The 21,694-nt window shown below is 42.2% G+C and overlaps 1 protein-coding gene across 2 annotated transcripts; it reads left to right on the top strand.

Moving 5' to 3' along the window:
- Positions 1-1,115: 1,115 nt before the first annotated feature.
- c2cd2l (c2cd2 like) lies at positions 1,116-21,333 on the top strand. 2 transcript variants are annotated; one of them, XM_006802215.3, is made up of 16 exons: positions 1,116-1,295; positions 1,782-2,122; positions 2,393-2,831; positions 13,501-13,596; positions 13,693-13,812; positions 14,122-14,232; positions 14,831-14,938; positions 15,067-15,166; positions 15,255-15,387; positions 16,086-16,150; positions 16,399-16,520; positions 17,048-17,219; positions 17,331-17,429; positions 17,824-17,918; positions 18,356-18,569; positions 19,478-21,333. In XM_006802215.3, exons 3-16 carry the CDS (start codon positions 2,478-2,480, stop codon positions 19,720-19,722), a joined length of 2,034 nt encoding a protein of 677 aa, XP_006802278.2. In that variant the 5' UTR covers positions 1,116-1,295; positions 1,782-2,122; positions 2,393-2,477; the 3' UTR covers positions 19,723-21,333. The 2 variants fall into 2 exon arrangements, with proteins under 2 accessions (XP_006802278.2, XP_006802277.2); XM_006802214.3 differs by having other exon boundaries at positions 1,117-1,295; positions 17,785-17,918.
- The last annotated feature ends 361 nt before the right edge of the window (positions 21,334-21,694 follow it).

Here is a 21,694-nt window from a genome sequence, read left to right as displayed (position 1 = left end):
GACACTCAGGTGAAGGGAGGTGTGAGTTGGTAACTGATCACCACCTGGTTATGAGTTGGATCAGGTGGCGGGGGAGGATGCTGGACAGACCTGGGGCCCCAAAACATATAGTATGGGTGCGCTGTCAACACCCGGCAGAGGTCCCAGGAGAGCTTTGACAATGTTTTGAGGGAGACTGGGGACATTGAGTCTGAATGGATCATGTTCAGCACCTCCATTGGTGAAAGTCGTGCACTGAGCTCTGTCCGCAAGGTGGTTGGTGCTTGTCGTGGTGGTAACCCCTGAACCAGATAGTGGACACTGGAGGTGAAGGGAACCATCAGGCCTAAGAAGGCTTGGCTTGGTTTGCCTGTGGGACTTCAGAGGCAGCTGATAAGTACCGACAGGCCAGGTGGAATGTGAATTGGGCAGTAGCTGAAGCAAAAACCCGGGTTTGGGGGGAGTTCAGAGAGGCCATGGAAAAAGACTGCCTCGAAGAGATTCTAGCAAACCGTCAGGCGACTCAGAAGGGAAAAGCGGTGCTCTAGCTGCACCGTGTATAGTGCGGGTGGAGCGCTTGACTTCAACTGAGAATATTATTTGGTGGTGGAAGAAATACTTGAGGAGCTCCTTAATCCCACTGACACTTCTTCAGTAGATGAAGCAGAGTCTAGGTACGAGCGGGGCGACTTGTCCATCAACGGGGCAAGGCAACTGAGGCAGTTAAACAACTTCCTATGGCAAGACCACTGGAGTGGACAAGGTTCACCATCTATTTTATTTATTGCCTATAGCACATTTAAAGAACAAAGGCTGTCTTTTAAAGCGACGGGCACATTTATATTTCTGGTCTCCAAAAACAAACACTATATAAAAATTTGAAAGGTGTGTTTTGTTGTATGAACTAATAGTGGCAAGTAAAAAATGACAGTGATTTAGTGCTAATTACAATGGGTTCAGAATTTGCAAATTAATGCTGATTCACCCCATAAGTCATGACACACTACTCTCCCTAATCTGCCTTTATAGGTTAAAAGTATTAGTATTGGTATCAGCGAGACTGGCTCTGTGTTTACTTGGTAGCAGATCGTTGCCAAGTAAATAAGTATGGCACAGTTCTACATTCAACTGACAACATATTTTTAGATAATGAATGACATCTATCCTTATAAAGAATTACTTAGAGTATGATTCAGTATTAATGAGAACATGTGCTCATTTTGCGCAAACAGAAATTCTTGCTTAATGTTGAGAAATGGATGAAACCAAAGATTTCCTCAACCCCCACAGTACAGCATCTGGTTTGATTTGACAAGGTAAGAATGACAAACTGTGTTGTAACGTTATTTTGTACATAGCCAAAGTTTTCATACACGAAAGTAGGATTACAAAATTGCCAAAATTGTTATTTTCTTACATGAACTGAAATGATATATTAAACCTTTAAAATTACTTTAAGGTAATAAACCATAAAACTGTGTGATATTTTAAAGCACCTTCCCACTGATTTGGATATCTGGGATAAAATGTATCTCCCCTTGTTTTTTTCCTCTCTTCTCAGTGTGATATTTAATTTAATATCACATATCGTTGATGTGCTTGCATTTGTGTAGCAGCCTGTATTTTGCATGTTTACTTTGTTATAGTAATCACTGTTCTCTCTGGCAATTGATTGCGTCTTTTGACAGTAATTGCCATATTTGTATTCGTGCTTGAAACATTAATAATTTATTTAAAAAAAACAAAACAAAAAAACAAACCACACACAAACGCCGTTTTGTGTCCTCCTTTTATTTTGAAAGGTCCGATCAGCTTCCGTTTTTTTTGATGAGTCCGTCCCCTGCAGCGCCACCTGTCTGCCGATGCTGTTGTTTGTTAAATCGTCGCCGTGGAGGGGTTGCGGAGGAAGGAGCTGAGACCAGCGGAGATTTTAAATGCGCCGGAGCCCGTAGCGCACAGGCGGAGAGCGGGAGGCTTGTGTTGGGATCGACAGATGACAACAAACACACTGAAGCACCGCTAAGCGCTCGAAGATGGGACAGACACAGTTGTTGTTGGAAGCGCTCCATATCGCCATGAACACGGCTTCATTTGTTTTCGATTACCTGCAGCCTGCAGCTCGGACCGCTTAAACTTCAGCTTGGTATGAAGCTACGTTATGTGACTTTTCTGTATATTATTATTAGATACATGTTTTATATACCTGTATGGCGCAAACGCAGTAGGGTTTTTTTTTTAATATACAGCCTAATCTTTAATTTAATTTAATACACATTTTTATTTTGACCTAAAATAAGAAAATTGGTTCTTGTCGTTATAACCGCGGTGTCCTCGCGTTCTGGGGAAATACCCCAGTTATAATGCGTAAATTCTCCATTAATCAACGCGACCGTCTGTTTGCTGCCACTCGCAGGCTGAAAGCAGCTGATCTGCTCACCACTCACAGTCCTGTTATTTCCATCTGGAGCTGATGATATGAAAGGCTGCTGGAGGCGGTGATGGAGCTCCAGGAGTTGAGCTGGCTGTGCCTGGTGGGTCTCTTCCTCGCCTCTTTGGTCATCGTGCTGGGATGGTTGTTCCAGTACTCGCTGACTGTGTTGCGGTTGTGGAGAGCCAGGAAGGCAGCAAAGCGACCCAGCCGAGACCCAGCCTGGAGGCAGCACCCCAATAAGAGCTTGGCCGGAGCTTTGTGGGGCTTCCTGCTCAAGCTCCGCTCCGGCCGGGATGGACGACCCACATCTGAGGCCGGGGTTAAAGGCTTGTTGACCTCTCTGTTCTCCTTCAAGTCCTTCAGGGAGCTGTTTCAGAGGACCTGGGTCAAGGCTCTGAACGAGCAAGCTTGCAGGCATGGGGTGAGTTGAAATCTTTAAGCTTTTAATACATCATATTTAACAAGAGAGCTGATTAAACACGATGCCAGTGTGTGTGCACAAGAGGTTACTCCATTAAGTGGAGGCATAAATAGTTAAGCAGGAGCTGATACGGTCGGTGTGCCCATGTGCAGCTGGAAGTGTGTGTGTAGGCAGAGGAGGTGGAGGTGTGGGAGTTGGAGTGTCTAATCGGTAAGAGGATGGGGGGCAGAGCCTTGCGTAACAGCTCTGATTTAATGCACAAAAGAGTGGAGACGCAAGAGCAGTCAGCACAGCCACAGTAACACCCACACCTCATAAAAATAGTCTTATACCCTCATGGGAAGAAGTAGATGTGTGTTTGATCAAATCGGGAAAGAGGCAGAATGAAAAGAATGGCTGTGTCACCCTCCCTTCAGCTCATAACCTTGGCCATCAGTTAGAACGCAGCCTAACGCATCAATGTTTGATTCAGTGGGTTCAGCACTGGAGACAGCCTGTCACTTTGTGTCCAGTGTCCCTAAAGGTCTTTCTCCCTTTAAGTCGTTCTTTCATCTGTGTGAATCAAAGTCAGACGGAGGTGGCTCCTCTGTACCCCCTACTTTTAAAACCGTGTGTGTTTATCGAGAGATGAGTTGGCGGGGAGTTTAAAGGGGTCAGACAAGATCAATCACATGCATTGCACATCTGCAACAAACAGCACTTGTTTTCTGATTCGTGAGGGTCACCTAACCTTTGTTGATTGAGAGCAATCTGCAGATGTCCAGAGTAAACATCTTCCATAGGAGAGCATTTATTCAGAAATAATACCATTAAAATTATTACAATGCAAGTATTTGGTTTTCTTTAAAAGATGACCTGTTTTCATAACCGAGTATTTCAGGCACCTGATTCCCTTTCTGTCTTTTCTTGTGACCCCAGACTGACCCCATGAGTTGGGATCAGGGCCTCACCATCTGTTTCAGGTCATTAATGACATTATGTGACAAATAAGTTGAAATCTTGTTGTCTTGTTGAAAATTAGCAGTAGCTATAAACCTATGTGCGGTACATCAGTCTCATGTCTTGCACTTGAACTATGTTTAACTGCACTGTCCCTTTTAAATAAATAAATTCAAATCAAGAATCTAAACATCTAAATGAGAGCACAGAGCTTTGAAGACTGCTTGCCTTGCGTTTCTTTGAATTGGAGGTACAATCACAGTCACTTTATTAGGTACACCTGCTCAGCTATATCTTATTATCTTGTTAGCCAATTAAATGGCAGCATTTCGGCATACAGACATGGTGAAGACAGCCTGTTGAAGTTCAACCTGAGCAATCTGAGTGGTTGCTGAAGGTAAAATGCCTTTTTGATGCCTGAGGTCAGAGGAAAATGGTCAGACTGCTTCAAGCTGATAGAGGAGTAGCAATAATGCAAATAGCAACTTGTTACAACCAAGGTGTGCAGAAGAGCATCTCTGGGCTACAGCAGCAGAAGACCACACCAGGCCACTCCTGTCAGCTAAGAACAGGAATCTGAGGCTACAGATTATATAGGCTCTGGTCTGATGAGTCTCAATTTCAGCTACAAAATTTGGATGGTAGGGTCACAACATGAAAATCCATCCTCCACTGTATGAATGGGATATTGTCTTAGCACACTTTGAGCCCCTTAGTACCAACTGAACATCATTTTAATGCCACAGCCCATTTAATTATTATTGATGATTGGTGATGGTTGCTTCCAGGATAATGCACTATGTCACAAAGCTCAGAACATCTCAATCGGATCTCTTGAACACGACAATGAGCTCACTGTACTCGAATGACCTCCACAGTCACCAGATCTAAACCCAACAGAGCGCTTTTGAGATGCGGTGGGAGAGTCACATCATGGATGAGCAGCGGATAAATCTGCATCAACTGCTATCATGTCAACATGGACCAAAATCTCTGAGGAATGTTTCCAGCCACTTGTGGAATCCATGCTACACAGAATTTGGGCAGCTCTAAAGGCAAAAGATGTATCTAATAAAGTGGCAGAAAAGTGTACCTTCTCTGCACTTTGTACATGTTTTGTATGCAGGAGTAAGTCTGTTGAGCTTTCGATACCTGCTTTCATATAACCCCGTTTTGTGCTGATAGTCAGAGGTCCCTGTGGTGTAGTGGATCGTTTTTCTTCACTATATTGCTGTCAGCCGAGTTATCTCACTATGACCTCGGCTGGCTGATCTGCTTTGACCTTTGACACTCTCATTTACTAAGACACTCAAACGCTGAAGTGAACCTTGGGTGAGCCTTTAGTGGCAGTTTCTTCAATAGAGTTTCCAGGTGTGGAGCGTGCTGTATTTACCTTCATAAAAAGTTTTATGATTTTACAATAATTCAACGATAAAAAGCACCATCACCTGGCTGTAATTGCTCATAGCTCATTTATAGTCACATGAACTGTGTGTGTGCGGTCTGTGACCCCTGTACCAACTTATGAAATGCTTTCAGACCATAGTGAAGGGACTTTGAGCTAGACTAGAAAGGTGCAGAAAAAGGGTGAATAAAGTGTCTGAAGTTCACTGGGAGGTGATTTTATAACACTGGGCAAGCAAGTCAATGTTGGAGGACACAGAGACGAGCTGGCTGTGTGTGTTTGTCCATGGGGTGTTTAGTTTGTGAGCAGAGTGTGTGAACCAGAGCTTCCCGAGTTCATTCATCACAATAAAATATCTGCTAGTCATACTGTCTGCAAACACAGCAAGCTGTTGTTCTAAATGTGTCTGGGCCGCATACAAATCAATGTTAGTTTCTTAATGAACCTTTGAACATTACTCTTAATTACCAAATCACCAGTGTGCCTTGTTTCAAAGATAAACCCACAGGGTGTAATCTAAGAAGCAGTCTTTGTCTTGAAGCTTAAGGGGCACATGCTTCGGTCTCCATAGTGTCCTTTTTACCATCAACAACAGGTGCGTTGGATGTGACACTATTCAATTGTTCATTATTAAGTAGTATCGTGTTCTATTAGCCAGTTAACTGCGTCTTAGCTGTATTATGTTCACCTCCCACGTAAAAACCAGACTGGAAAAACCTGCTGTAAGGAGCCGTGGCGATACGGCAAGCATTAAGTGGCAAGAGACTTGTCGCCTCGCATTCTTTGCTTCTCACATACAGCGAGGCTCTGCCACCTGCCAGGCAGGTTTCTGTGGCCGCTCTGAAAACAGACACGTGAACATATATTACAGTCCCAAAGACTCATATTCTCCTCTGATGTGCATGATTGTGTTTCTGCATCGGGCAAAACATGAGCTTCCCCGGAGGAACACAGCACCGGGGAAGTGGTGCTTCAGTGTCATCGTGGGGATTAGTACGCAAATCCTTTATAGCATTAACCTAAGTACTTTTCCGGCACTTAAGATTGATGGTGACAGAGGTCTTTAAATAATTACTATGCTGAAATTTATCCAAATAAAGGCAAGCTGACTGAGCATGCAAGGTCAAGTTGGAGCAACAGAACGGGTTCTACAAACCTCCTGCCAGTCAGCAAGTTGTATTTTTACTGATTTATTCTTTCCCAATATTTATTTTAATATATATGTACTAAAAGTCCCTGAAAATTCCTGTGGAGATAAGCCCCAGTTAGCACTGATGGTCCCATTTCATCTGTTAAAAATGACCAGATTAACAATATTTCTTTCATTTATCATAAAACTTGTATATCCTGTTGTATTTTATCACAAAGTGTATAAAAGAGGTGGACCATCATACATAAACTGGCATTTGGATGTCATCCTGTTGTTTCTTTGGAGCCTGATTATAGACTTTGAAGACTCGAAGTTAACAAACAACCTCATAAAGTTATTAGTAAAATAAATCAAGTGAGGAATAAGGTCACTGTCTTATAGCTTCTATACAGCTGAACGTCTTTTTGAGAGTCAAAGAATCAAAGCTTAAGTCATTTCCGCAGCTTTATTTTCAGACCTGGTGGTTACATTAATTTTTTTTCATACAGTGTATGAATCTTATTTATATTACCTAGCCAGGACGAAACCCCTGTTTGCCACTCACACACACAGCTATGAGCTGGTGGCTCTGTTGTTTACCTCACTTGAAGTCAGGAAACAACAAGTTTGAGAATGTGCCTCAGCTTAATACAGGAAAAACTGGTTTTATACTCAAATTATGAAGTAAAATAGTTGAAATGACAGGCAGTGTGATCTAGCCGGCTATTGTGACCTTACCACATAAAGTTTTTAGGACTTTGCTGCTCTCGATTGTGAAAGTTGATATTTTAGAATGCAGGTTTTTGGTTTGATGCACTCTTAAATGTTGGCACTTGTTGCCACATTGAAAAGAGATCACTGAAACAAAAAGTGCCTTAGGGTCTTTTTTCCCCTGATATCTTCCTACGAGTCAGCGACGCGACTGTGCAGTTTTGAACATCCCTCATCCCGGATGGCTGACTCGGGCGTGCTTGTCGATATATTGTTGACTACAGCAGGGAGTGATGTAAGGGCAGGAATCCTCTTGCTGTTTCGCTCATTTTCAGTGTTGTCACAGTGCTCTGTCCTTGTAGCAAAACATTCCAGAGGGCAGACCCAACCCTGACCCTGATGTCCAGCATTTGAAACAGCATGATGAGACACACACACACAAAAAAAGATTCAGAGGGCTGAGTACTGACACCGGGGTTTGGGCTTGTTACATAAACTGCAACAAATGCCTCATCCCTTTGTGGTGAGATTGCAGGATATTGAGGCAGCTAATGAGGACTTATTTAAATGTAATGTGACTTGAAAGTACATTTGTGCTGCAGAACGGCACAGGTCAGAATGCTTATACTACCCAAATAGACTGTTGTGTGAGGAGAGAAAGAAGCCAGGCATTTTTCATTTGCAGATTCTTAAAGCCATGAGGTTTGATTTTCTGTGTCCTACACACAGTATCTGATATAGATTAGAGAAGACGATTGCAAACCCAGGGTAAACAGGTGGAGCACCAGCCGTGCTTCATTCTTCTTCACGGTTTCGAAGATACACAGAGTCTACCTCTTATCTCAGTAACTAATACTTGTAACCACCAGCTCCACCCCACCCCCTTCTCACGCTTCATCTGTCCTTGTAGTCCAGCGAGGGCCCCAAGGCTTCATTACAGCTCATTGCTGCGATGTTAACAGAAGTACGTCATCTCTGATGTCAGATTCGAGTGATTTTTGCATTCTGCACAATAATCTCGAATGCTTACTTCTAACACCGACTATAACTACGTCTGATCTGACATGAATTGCGTAGCATGGTTTAATTTAAGCATCGGCAGCAGCATGTCTGTGTTTTTGGTCTCTTCCTGTAGCTTTGGGGCGTATTCCCATTATGCAGACTCAGTTCTCAGTTGTTTACCCAGCAAAAATGTGCTGTCTGTTGAAGTATTTGCAGCGTGAGCCTCTGGATATAATCTTGCCTCAGAAGAAATGACTTGATATGGAGCTACTCAGATGTCTCTGGCTGGATTAGTTTGTAGAGGAGTCTTGAAGGACTTGACTGGTCGGCCGCCCCAGACGTGCAGATCATAAGGCATCAGCAGCCTGTGTGTGCAGCTGACACATGCTGTCAAGCCATCATTACTGAGTGGTAGGGGAGGACAAAACGAGCATACATCTGCAGGGAAGGAAGCTCCCTGTATATTCACAGTCTGCAATTATAAAGAGTGTGGTGAATAGCTTGAGGACACAGTTCACTTCTTCTCCCTCTGAGAGCTGCTGGTAGATGATTAATGCCCTGTGATTATTCTCAAGTAGGTTCCTTCTTAACAACAGGGGACATTAAACACTTAGCGCTGATTTGATACCATAGTGCAGGAAACCAACCTTTTCATCTTTAGTCAGAGCTAATGATGAGCTCATCTTCACCAGCCAGTTTTATTTGAACAGCCAAAATCTACTATTATGCCAACTTCTTTCTGAGGCTATGACTCAGCATTTAAATAGGCTCAGCTAATATCCAACATGTAAATTTAATAGTACCTGAACAAATTCTGAAGTGAAGATGGATTACTGGATATTTAAGGCACTACTGTCTTTCCAGATTCACTGTAACTTTTTACAATTCTTAGGTATACTTTAGAAAAAAAACTTTTAATGGGACTCGGTGCAGTCATGTAAAAAGCTAAGAACACTCCCTGATTCAGTAGTTTCTAAAAGAGTCTATAGCAGGAATAACTTGCAGCACTCGTTTTTTTAATCATTATCACTCTCTCACATCACTCTTGAGGAATTTTGGCTGACTTTGTACAACTGCTCCAGTCCATCAAGGTCTCCAGGCATTTGTTTATGCGCAGCTTTCTTTAGATTGAATCGATTTGAGGTCTGGACTTCGACTGGGCTGCTGGAAAACCTTGGTACATTTCTTTTTTCAGACGATATTCTTGTTGATATTCTGCTATGATTGAAATCTGTTGCATGATACATTTCAGCCAAGTTTTGTCTATCAGATAGATGGCTTATATATGACTGTTGAATACTTTGGTATACAGAGGAGTTCACTATGAACTGAAAGACTACGGGGTACCCATACGTTGGGGGTGCAAAACACAGGAAGCCCATATCATTACCCCTCCATCACCGTGCTCGGTAGTTGGTATGAGGAATTTGTGCTGATATGCTGCGTTAGGTGATTTCCAAATGTGGCGGTGCATTTTGAGCAAACGTCTCATCTGTCCAAAGGGCATTGTTCACGAAATCTTGTGGTTTGTTCAGATGCAGCTTTGCAAAGCTAAGCTGCCATGTTCTTTTTAAATAGGAGAGACTTTCTCCTGGTAACCCTTCCAAAAACAAGTTCCAAACACACTGGTTCAGTCTTTTTCTAGCTGTACTGTCATGAACTTTTAACATTTAACATGCTACCTGATGCCTGTAGCGTCTGAGGTGTAGTTCTTGGGTTTGTACAGTCTGAGCATTGCGTGCTCTGACCTTGGGGTGAAAATGCTGGTATGTCCAGCAAAGTGTATTTGATTAGCAAAGTGCATTTGATTAGCAAACTACATTTGATCAGCAGCACCTGGCTGCTGGTTCCTTTCTTAATTCCTCTTAAGTTTTTTACAGGACTACTGTGAAACCTGTGAAAGCTTTCACATGGTGGGTGTTGTTGTTTTTTTGCCAGTATTAACGGACACTTCACCAGGGCTGCCCTTTGTGACGGACTCTGTTTATAATTTTTATATGGCTCAAGGGTTGGGGACCGGTGCACTAATCCACAGAGCTGCCTGGGCTTAAATCACAATTGTGGACCGCCAATTCAATAATGCATTTGCTTGCATTAGTTCAGCACTGCCTTTTTTTTTTAGACATATAGCATTTACGAGAGTAACTATAGAAATACGTGAATTGTACTATCATTCTTTTAGTATTAATAATAGTATTAATAGTAACCCAAGCTTTCACATGGTGGGTGTTGGACTATGGCTTTCCTAAAAGAGTAAAAAAAAAGTAGTGACTGGGTGTTAAAGCCTGGTGGCTAGCATGTTAATCGCACATGCTAGCCATTTGGTTTTAGGAGAAACCTCAAGAACTCCCTCTCTTTGTATTCTCACTTCCAGATTTATAGCTTGTGGGATAATGAAGCAATAAAGCTGTAGAAAAAAATAGTAGACAATATAAAAAAACGATGGTCTTTTTAATGGCCAACAGGGAGCGACTCCTCTGGTTGCTAAGACTTCTAGGTGTGCCTGCTTGCTCTATTATGTCAGTAAAAACCTCAGCTTAGTGGCTAGTTTCAGGTATGTTAAATAGAACATGAAGTCCATTTTGTAAATTCAGTTCAATTCTAACATTTAGAAAGAACAATTATCTAGGATCAGCTTCAACTAATTAGCTAATGGGCTTACAGTTTCTTTTGTTTCTCAGTCAGATACACCCATAACCTGTTACATCCAATTTCAAATCACTAAGGTGGCAATAGAAGAAACTACTTAGATCGAGGCTTCATAGCAAGCAGTGGGTAAAGTCACAGTGACTCCATCCATCTTTTATACTGTCTATACAAAAAATGCTAATTTTAGCTGCATTGTTGATAGAAGAAGTGGAGACAGTAGATATAGTTCTGTCTGTCTCTCCGTGTCCATCATGGTCCATCATAGGGCTGGACGGAGAGCTGTCCAAGGTGTAGCCCTCTGGCTGGTTTTAGTATGGCAGCATGCACGCATTCAGTTTGTTGACATTGCCCTCACACAGACCCTGTCTGTTATTTTGCCATTTTGTGTAATTACATCAATAATAATTTTCATGTATGTTTTTTCCTGTGCATGAACATTGTAATTTTCCAATCGTGGACCCTGTTATAGCAGGAAGCTCAGATAACGTAAAATATAGGGAAGGAAAATGAGGGTCATCAGAAGCCATGGGGGAATGTATTTCTGGTTGACCCACATGCTTTTCAGAGGCGTTCAGCCAGTTAGACCCAAAGGGGGGGACGCTGACAAACCTGAAGTGACACTATGGATGTCCTCAGGAACTGTCTCTACCCAGAAATACCCCTCACATACACTCTGTTGAGCAGCGGTGGATCACAAGGACAAATCAGCGGCCATGCTACTAGCACTGCTCTCTCCATGGCAAAATGAGGTCTGTAGCCTCTGCCAAGGAGGATACAAAACACCACAGTGCAGCAGATGGCTCCTTATAAAGCCAATGGGTGTAAACTCCCTGGAAGGAAGAGAAACCATAAAGCTACTGCTAATTAGATATTCTATTAACTTGCTAAAATACAGTAAATGATAATGGCTGAATATTTTCCCATAATAATTTTTCAGGTGCATCTTACAACAAACCCAAAAAAGGATAGTGCTGAAAAAAAGACAAGAATAGAAAAAGATTTTTAACCGAAATCATGAACAAAGCTGGAGCGAGCCAGCCTTCTTTTCCCTATGAATGATGAGTGATTGACACATGCTGGCAATGTTTTGCTGCCATGTTTACTGAAGTCATTTGGAAAAGAAAAAAAAGGAAATTTGTCAGTTTCCTTTCAACACGGATTAGCAAGTTTGATGCACACAAACACAAATCTGTGCTCTAAGTGCAGTTTGACTCGCCAGAAATCTGACTCTGGATTCAAGGGTGTCTTTTTTGTTTTCTGGTGGCGATCAAAGTGTGATGTCCTCATTTGACTCCAGGCGGCTTTGTTGCCTGTCTTCTTATATTTACTCTATAATTACACCAGAAGCCATCTAATACAAGCAAAATGTTGTAAAAGCAGTCTACAAAAATGGACTTTGCTGTGCCTTCCTCGCAAGAATTTCTGCTTGACTCCATTTAGTTCCACGGCAAAGATGCTAATGTGTCCGCCTGCAGCGACACAGACAGGGTTTAAGCTGTATTTCTCAATCTGATATATCATATTTGCTCTGCACTTTAAACCAAATGAACAGTTGGGTGACTGAGCAGTTTTAGAGGCTCCAGCCAACTGAAGTAAACACAGCCGGTTGTACGCTGCGGTCATGTGACTGCAGTGTTAGTCCAGGGGAACCTACGTAAGCTTGCGGCATTGCACTTGGCTTCCTGCCCTTCTGGCTGCAATAAGTGACACACACACACAGACACACACTCGCACGCTCACCACAAACTTTGTTATATCATCCTCCCACCTCTGCCCCGCCTCCGCTGTTGTGTTTGATACAGATTGGACTTGGACCTAGTGGAACATATGCTGTGACAATAGGGGATTTTGTTTTCTCGCGCTTCTCAGTTAAAGCTGTCCAGTAAAACAGATCTTCTGGCACACACGCACACATAGTGATAGTAGGTCACCGCTGTGCCCGTGTGATTCTGCTGAATCTTTTCTTAAAACCGAGTTACTTCTTCCTCTTGTTAGGGCTGGCCTCCACACAGGAAAACGTGCCCGGCCGTAAGCTCGAGTAAGCACCGACTTGATAAATAGATGCTGCTACGAGGTCGGAGACGTGGGGTTTTCTCAGCAGCCGGGAGCATTAAATCTCCCAACTTCTAAAGGATTATAATAATTTATTATTAACACAATTACCACTACATGTGTTGGTTTTTTGTCAGTATTTTCGGACATTTTTTATCTGAGCCCACTAATCCAATCAGCTGCCTGGGCTTAAATCACAATTGTGGTCGGCCATGAACTGTAAATTCAATAATGCATTTGCATGCATTTGTTCAGCACTGCCTTTTATAGCCGTATAGCACTTACAAGAGTGACTTTAGATACATGTGAATTCTACTATCAGTCTTTTCACTTGCACTTTGGAATTTAAACACAAGAAAACGATCGCATAGTAATCGTCGTGGTTACTACAGCTTTAAGGAACATTTTGGCTTCTGCAAAGACAGTGCGGTTGCTTTAACAGGGAAGTGTACAAACAGGAACAAACAGTAGTTCTTACTTTTTAAAGACTGCATTGGATGAGCAACATGTGAACGACACAGTCACTGTCTTATGTGAGTGTCTATCTAGGAAGAGCTATGCGAGCAGATACTGTTTAAATGCATTAAATACCAGGATTAATTAGCGTTTTACTTTATGATATGATCAAAGATCCATAAAGCAAGTTCCACATACCCAGCTGCTAGTCAGCTGCATTAAAGGCTGTATCCCTGCACTGTTACATCTTTTGTCATCTCCAAGTCTCTTTTCTCTTTCTCGTGTGTAATGTTTGGGACATTTTTCTCTGCCTCCGTCTCTGCCAGAGCTCCATTCAGATCACTTTTGACAGCAGCCTCCAGATAAGTGCTGCCTCTGCAATAGAAAGCGTGAGCTGCACTGACCAGTCAGCAAACCGAATGGTTAGTAATCTTTGCTTATACCTGTGACATCTGGAGCAGTGCATTTTGAGTGTATGTATGCATGAGTATTTGTCCTCCTCTCTTTTTCTTTTGCAGATTTTGCACTGTAATTGTTCAGTAGACAGGGTCACGTTACCCGTGACGGTCACCCAGCAGTCGCCGGCTGCCATTTCCATGGACACCTATCAGATCACTATAGCACCTGTGGTGGCAAAGGTACCTGAAGCACTACACCTGGATTTTAGCAATTTGTACACGGGAGATCAGACCTCTAAAAAAACAAATGTCAGAGCGTGATTTGCATTGTTATTCAAATGTGAAAATTTACACAGACAGTCGCATGTCATCTGTGCCCTCATCGCAGTGGTCATTAAATGTGAAATGTTTTTCTGTTACCTGATGCATTTTAATGTAAGACAATTAGTTATTAATGACAATTTGCTGCACAGAGAATATCTATTGTTAGAACTGCCTGTTACTATTTTCTATCCGCCCCTGTCCCCCTGCTCCGTCTACCTCCATCAGGTTGTGGCGTGCCTGGAGGAGGTGGAGGATGAGGGGCTGCTGATATCCTGGAGTCTTTCCAAGCAGCCGTCGTTTTCTCTGACCGTGTCTCCATGCAAGCTGCAGAGACGGGTGGGAACGCTTACCGCTAATGGCACTAATTTGATGTCACTGCTGTCAGTGACTGTCACATTTTTTCAAATTAAAAGCATGCGTGTGTTATTAAAAAAGGAAACGCACATTAAAAAATTTCCCGTAGCTAATTTGTCTTCTTCGTAAATCAGCATGCGCTTTTTTGCATGCAAGTGACTTTCCATCCCATTAAACCCATGATTAGTCACGAAGCAAGTGCCGTCCTTTAATATTGTTATATAAATGGGCATGCCATTAAATGCCATTTGTCTGAGGAAGTAACAACGTTAATAAAATAAAAAGGAAGCAAATACTTAGCACAAGACATTGTGTTGACTAATGACGTCCACCATACGGGAATATAAAAAGCCTGTTTTATACGGCGTAGCAAGCCCAGCGTGAGTGAAGTATCAAGGCTGGTTCAGCCCCCCAGAGGTGAAAATGCTCTCAGATTAAAGCTGCAGTAATTTTTTTCCTCTGGGATCCTGTTAGAATTGAGATGAAATAAATAAACCCTCAATTTGTGGCTGTAGTTAGTTCGGTTCAGCGGGTGTTGGTTAACCATCACTGAGTAATAAGTGTACTTTTTTCTTCACAGTGCACTGAAGGTGAAGCAGACATAGACACAATTAAGGGTCTGATAGAAGATACTCTGTTCAGCACTCAGCCAGCCATGGTCCTCAATCTCAGGACGTCCAGTCCTTTGGTGAGAAATTTACTGCCTTTAACGAGACAAATTAACTAAAAGGTGTATAGATTATATAATAAAATAGATGACGTGCTTAAAGCTGTTTCACTGTTGAGCTCTCCACCCCCCTTTCTGCACACTCCCAGGCCCCCATGGACAGTCTCTCAGTGGGATTGAACTCTGTATCCCAGAGTGTCTTGGTGAGACGACTACTCCTCCGGCAGCTCAGGGCGACCTTAAGTAAAGGTCAGATATTTTCCCCCAGCGTCAGATCATTTCCGCACAGCTTCCTGCTGATTACCGAAGTCTCACTGCGTCATCGTGTGTTTTGCAGGTCAGTGGTCTAAATCAGGGGAGCTGTGCTGTGTCCTGAGCCTGGACCAACCGTCTACAGAGAGAACAACCCGCTTCCTGCCTGTGCCCAGCAGTGCCAATGCTGCACTGGAATGGAGTGAAGATATTACTCTGTAAGCTGCCATGTTAGAAAGCAGATTCATGTTAGATTCAGGGTGTAATGATTGTGATGCATTTGCAGGTCACCTATTGGCCTCATTTGCAGCCCTCATTTTATTCCTGCGCTTTGCTAGAGCAGCTTTGCATGATTCACAGTTTAAAATAATCCTTGTCTCTTCTGATTGGCTGCCCCTTACAACCAGAAGGTCTGAACAGAAGGTGGTGGAACTTCTGTGCTCACAGCCAGAGCTCTTTCTCACAAATCCAAGAGTAGAAAGAAATGTCTGAAACTGGGTGTTAAGCCATGTCTGAAGATTAGACCTCATTATGAAACTTTTGGTCAGGTTTAACATGAGCCTCCACCTCTGTGACAGCATATATAGTACAGAAAACAAGGTAAAGCATAATAGGTCAACATTAAAGCTTCTAGCTGTGAGTCCTACAAGACCACAATACTTTCTTCTAAACTCCTTCTAAAGTTGCAACAGTTTTGGGGATCTTTTATTTTAATGCTCCAATTCAGATTTAGCAACATCAGAATTTCTTGAGCCCATAATGTCACAGTCACAATCAAGTAGTTAAAATATTTTTATTAATATTAATGTTCCAGAGAAGTAATGGCTGTAGAAAGAAACTTATTTAATTGAAATAATAATATTTGGATAATGGAGTTTCACTGTAATGCTAACTCATTTGTTTCCTGTGTTTGAAGGGAGCTGGGCCCAGAAACCAAAGAGCTGAGAGTGAGACTTCTGGAGCGGAGTGGCAAACGGGAACGTAAGGCATAGTTCAATAGCAATTTACTACTGGCTGCTGCTCAGAAAGCTGACCAGCAGGAACATATTACAGCTTAAGCAGAGTCATCAGTGCTGAAAATGCAGTTTTGGCAGACTCACTGTCTTTGTTAGCATTTTGTGATGTCTAGAGAGGCTTGTTTTTTTTGGCCTCAGAACTACAGTAAAAGGAAAGACGTTTTTGCTTTTTGTACAATTGTTTATATTCTTTTTGTGTTTAAATGTGATTAGAATTCCTGCCGGGTCACGCCTCCATCGCTTTGGACATCCAGGGTAAAGTTCCTACTGGGCAGCACGTATTGTCCGTGAGGTCCGGCCAAGACTCAACGCCAAACGCTGTCATCACCGCTGAGGTGAGTGACCAGACGAGTTAGATTTCTGTAAGAGTGTAGGGAGTGTTTGAAATTCTTACCTGTGCTTTGACGCAGAACGAAAGTTGCGTTACGGTTTATTATCTAGATCTGGACTTTATCAAAGATTCCCAACAAAAGCGGCAGTGTTGTGTAACAGCTGATACAAAATCCATTGTCATTCTTATAATCGCTGTGTCAGATCTCTTGTAGACTTTCCAGCAGCTCTTTTTTTGGCTTTCTTCTAGTCCACATTGTCTTTAAAGAGAGAGAAAATGCGAATAAACGTGCTTTGTCTCTGTGGGGTAACATTTCATTTGGCAAATTCTGTCATTTCTTAATAACTTAATTTCCAATTTATATATAGAGCCAAAGCACAACAACAATCAGCTTAAGGTGCTTTATATAAGATCAACAATCAGGCAGTCGTTTTTGAGCAAACACTATGTGACAGTGGGAAGGAAAAACTCCCTTTTAACAGGAAGAAACCTCCAGCTCGTACACTTTTTGGTTTTTTTTTCCTCTTCCAGCTGTTGTACCAAGAAACAGAGGAGCCGAGCAGTGCCCACAAAGCTCTGCTACTTCGCTCCTCTCTCACCCCCACCAAGAAAGTTGACGTGGACCGAACCATCATGCCAGACGGAACCATCGTCACCACCGTCACGACGGTCCAGTCCCGACTTAAACTCGATCGCAGTCCAGGTGCGTTTGACAAAGCAAAGCATGTCACCAAACCAGGCAGGGCAGGTGCCTGATGAGTTTTTTTTTAGTAGCGTCAATAATAAGAAATGAAATAGCAGCGTTCCCTTTCAGGTGACTCCCCGTTGCGTTCTCCGTCTAAAGTGGAGGTGAATGAGAAGAAACCCACCGTCCTGCCTGATAGCAGAAGCAGCAGCAGCCCCAACCCGAGCAGTGAGTTCTACCCTGAAACCCAGATTTGTTTTACATAACAGATGCAAAGTAGGATAAGCAACACGCAGCAGAGTAACACGAGTCGAGAGGAATGCACTCTGAGTACGCATCGTGCGCTCCGTGCAGGTAATCCTTTTCAAAAGCATCACATAACTCGCACACGGGTTGGAGTTACGTGCTGTTTTTGGTGCAGCGGGAAGCTAATCGCTGACACAAAACAGATAAAAGACAAGCACAAACTGATATGTAGTGCAACAGCAGTTAATTCAGCAATATCTAAATATTTAAAAAAAATAGTACACGGTGGTCTGCTAGTATAGTGCTGATTTACATATTTGTGTTTTTTGTTGCTCAGAGAGCAGCCGCCTCTCTAATGGCCTGGATCCTGTTGCAGAAACCGCCATACGGCAGCTGACTGAGTCTGCGTCCAGAGCAGCACGGAAGACACCGACGAAAAGGAGCACGCTAATCATCTCGGGCGTGTCAAAGGTCAGAGAGTGAAAACGGCGTCTTTCTAGACACGTGCTTTGAGTTTGATTTGAAAACTTCGGCTATTTTGTGGTTATCAGTTACCTGTATAATTATTGATAGGAAATAGTCCAACCTTCAGTCTTTATATTAAATTAGCTGTAAGCCTTAATAACTGCTGCGACTGCTACTGGGAATCTACTGTAAAATACAACGAAGAGCCAGGCAGAATGAGTGTGATCTAAATTTAGTCCACAGCCCCCCCACTGGACCACTTTACAGAAGAATGAGAATCTTCTGACCTGATTTTTGCCCGAGAATCTTTGAAAACGTGTCAGGAGCGCTCGACAACCTCACTAAAAGAAAGTGTGCTGATAATCGTGTATATTTGAATTTAATTGTCATATACGGGGTAATAGCGTGGAATTTCAGTTGTGACATCTATTTCTCTGCTTCAGGTTCCACTCTCTGAAGATAACTGTGCATTATCAAGTGGCTACGCTGCAGCCATGGACGCAGCCATGCACGGCAACCATTACGGATCAGGGCGTCACCATGACCCAGATGAAACCACGCCCTCTGACGTATCAGAGCGTCCTTCTGTGGACGATGTGGAATCAGATACTGGCTCCACTGGTGCCTTGGAAACCCGCAGTCTCAAGGATCATAAAGGTAACGCAGGCCGTCTGTGCTGTAGAGAATCAGAGGTCCAGTTCTCAGTAACGTCTCGCAGAAAAGCGTAACTGTAAAAACATTATTCAGCTATTGAAATATTCTGTAAATTATTCAAATATGTTTCTTTTTTTTGTCATTAAAGCAGAATTTCATGAGCAGGTTCACATTTTTTTCAGTCTCAAAGATGTTTTGCTTTTAGATTTAATGTCTCACTGTTTTTTTAATATTAATAACGGCACAGTGTATTTTATATGCAAACAAATATTTCATAGCCTTAGGCAACATCAGGACTTCAGGTTCAATTCACAGATTTACCAGTCAGTTCCTCTACGGCTGCTGCCCTCTAGAGGCCATACTTCAGCATCTACAAAGCCAAACTAATGTGTGTTTGTTTGTAATTTAATTTATTTTTTTCATGCAATATAATTAAATTTGAATGGTGAGGCAGAGGAGTGGGAGAAGCAGTAATAAGTAAACTAAGCCACCCCTCATTTCTTTATATTTTGCTTCCAAGGAGCCAGACTTTGCTCTATTTTCAAAGTGCTTTTTAACAATAGTTATGCGACCTTTCTGAAGGTCTTTCAAAGTTTTCTTTGGATGTTTTCTGCTTCTTCACTCGTTTTCAGTCCAGTTCTTGTACCAGACTGTTTTCAGAGGAATGTTTTTTTTTTTTTTATTTTGGTAAGCTACGTTACGCTGACCTATGAATTGCTCAAGCAAAAAAAGGCTCCAAACTCAAGTCAGTGCTGTGTCTACACATGACAGAGAACTTAGAGAGCCAGTTTTAGATGATGTCTTCAGGCACTTTGTTATCAGCACCCTGTCGCATTGTTTGTCATGTATGTTGTGAAATAATTGAATTCATTTGTGAAACTACTAGTAACTCCACGATGTGTTTCCTGCAGTGGGCTTTTTGCAGAGCGGGACGAAGCTGCTTTTCCGCAGAAGACATCGAGAGAAAGAGTCCTGCCTCAGCCAGTCCCACGAAGACATCTCCAACTTGGGCAATAACTTCACCGCCGCACCAAACATCAGCCGTAAAAAGTCTGGCAGCTTCTCCCGGCGCCTCATCAAACGCTTCTCCTTCCGCTCTTCTGGCAAATCAAAAGGCAAGGCCGCCAACGGAGGAGCAAGCGCACTGGATAACTAATTCTCGAGGCCAGCAGACATGGACACGAGTCATCCTGAGAGCGTTCTGTGTTATCACTACACTTCAGCACGGTCTTTGACAGGCTGAGCGCCCCAGGTGGGTTGTCAACTGCACAGCTTTAAAGGAGGAAACCTCTGGGAGGGCTCCCCTCTGGGTAGAAATTATTGCACTTTCAGGACAGAAGTCTCATTTAATCACATCGCTGACTCTGAATTGTTGTTAAATTTGAGGAGAAATCTGCTGCTCGGTGGAGGAGAGGGGAATAGCTACAAAGAAATGTTCCACGCTTCTGGGATTGTTGGACTGGCACTGGTGGTGAAAACGCTCCAAAACATTTTAATGATGTAAAATGCCACTATGCTCTTGGTTGCACTTTTGACTTTTTATTTTTTTTAACAGCACATGTAAAAATGTGCTGGTTGTTAAAGTGTAATTTATTAATATGTTGGACTCATTAAACAAGTGCTATTTATTTGAACCCCCTACAACTAATCATCATAGCTGCATTACACTATAATATAGAGACATTAAGGTGTGTTTTCCATACAAATGTAATTTTTGACACATAGTTTAAGTAAGTTTAAAAAAAATGTCTTGATCTAGCTATAATGTCCATCCATGATTGCTTCGACATTGGTTTTAGAATAATGTTAAATGTTGTATCTTATATAAAAACCCGAAAAGATCATATTGTACTTTTATTTTGACGAAGGTGCTTTCTCTGGAGTATCATATCTTCACTTTGCTTTTGAAAATCTAACCAGCCACCTTATTTATCAAGCCAGAAGGTGATTTTTAGACTTTTTAAAGTCTCGCAGTCTTCTGTCGGGGGAAAACAGCAACGCCATCAGGCGTGCTCGCCTCTTCTCGTGCTTCTACAAAATTCATTGTTGTGATAGCTATCATTACTGTGCAGGACATGTGGTGTTAAATGCCTCAAAAGGGTTGCGGGTGAAATCGTTTGCAGAGAATGCTGCCATGTGATTAGTTCCTAATAATGAACTAATATAGTAAAGCATTTCCTGTGTGAACATTTGGGATTGTTATGATAATGTAATATTTTTTAGATATATGTACGTCACGCTAAAATATTTCTGCAGTTTATATTTAAAAAAGGAGATTGGTGTGTCTCAGTGTTCACTAATGCTGTGCTCGGGCAAAGCAAGAGGACTCGGTGTGGGTTAGAGTTGAAATACGGTACTCAGGGTTTTAATGAAATCTACTAGCAGCCACAGGTTTTAAGAAAGCATTTGCATACTTTGAAGGCAAATAGATCCAGTATGTGAAGTTGTACATAGGTTTTAGGGCCAATTGAGTCTTGTCTGAAAACATGAAAATAATCTTTTAACTGACTGCATTAACTATGAGACTTCAGAAAAACCAAACTTAATAAATGGTTGTTTTTTGAAATTATAATTTTTTTTAATAAAAGGATTTTGAAATGCTGAAGAAGAGAACAAAGCCTCTTCACCGTCTAAAGGCACATAAAGCAAACGTTATGAATAAAGATTTGTGGCTGTATTGTGAAACAAAAAGTGGCTGCAAAATTGATGACTTCTGTTATATTTTAAATATTTAATTTATTGCAAATAAATTATTTTTTAAGCATCATCTTTGTACCTGAGTCCGTTCATTGTATTTTCAATAATCCATAAAAGGTTCCTTTTTATGATGCACTTGCATGGCTGTGAAGGTGCATGGGCTACAGCGTAACATTAAAAGAACATAACTTTCTGTACCTGCAATTAACTTACATGTACTAATAAGTTTGCTTTCGTGAGGCTCTTCCCTGCATTTCATTGTCTTTGCTGACTAGTAACACCACAAGGGGCCCAAGAGTTTTTGGGGACTTACTTCTGTGGCTTTTAAACCCTAAAACACGCTGCGCCAAAAATTGGTCCACCCCAAGGATCGGGCCCCCCGACATAGTGTAGAGAGTAACATAGTGTACGCTGTTAAGTGCCAGGAACCA

The sequence above is a fragment of the Neolamprologus brichardi genome, chromosome 10, assembly GCF_056152115.1.
Source record: "Neolamprologus brichardi isolate AB-2024 chromosome 10, ASM5615211v1, whole genome shotgun sequence".
NCBI classification, from domain to species: Eukaryota; Metazoa; Chordata; class Actinopteri; order Cichliformes; family Cichlidae; genus Neolamprologus; species Neolamprologus brichardi.
The sequence above is the reverse complement of the archived record's forward strand: the minus strand, read 5'-3'. Positions and strand labels throughout refer to the sequence as shown.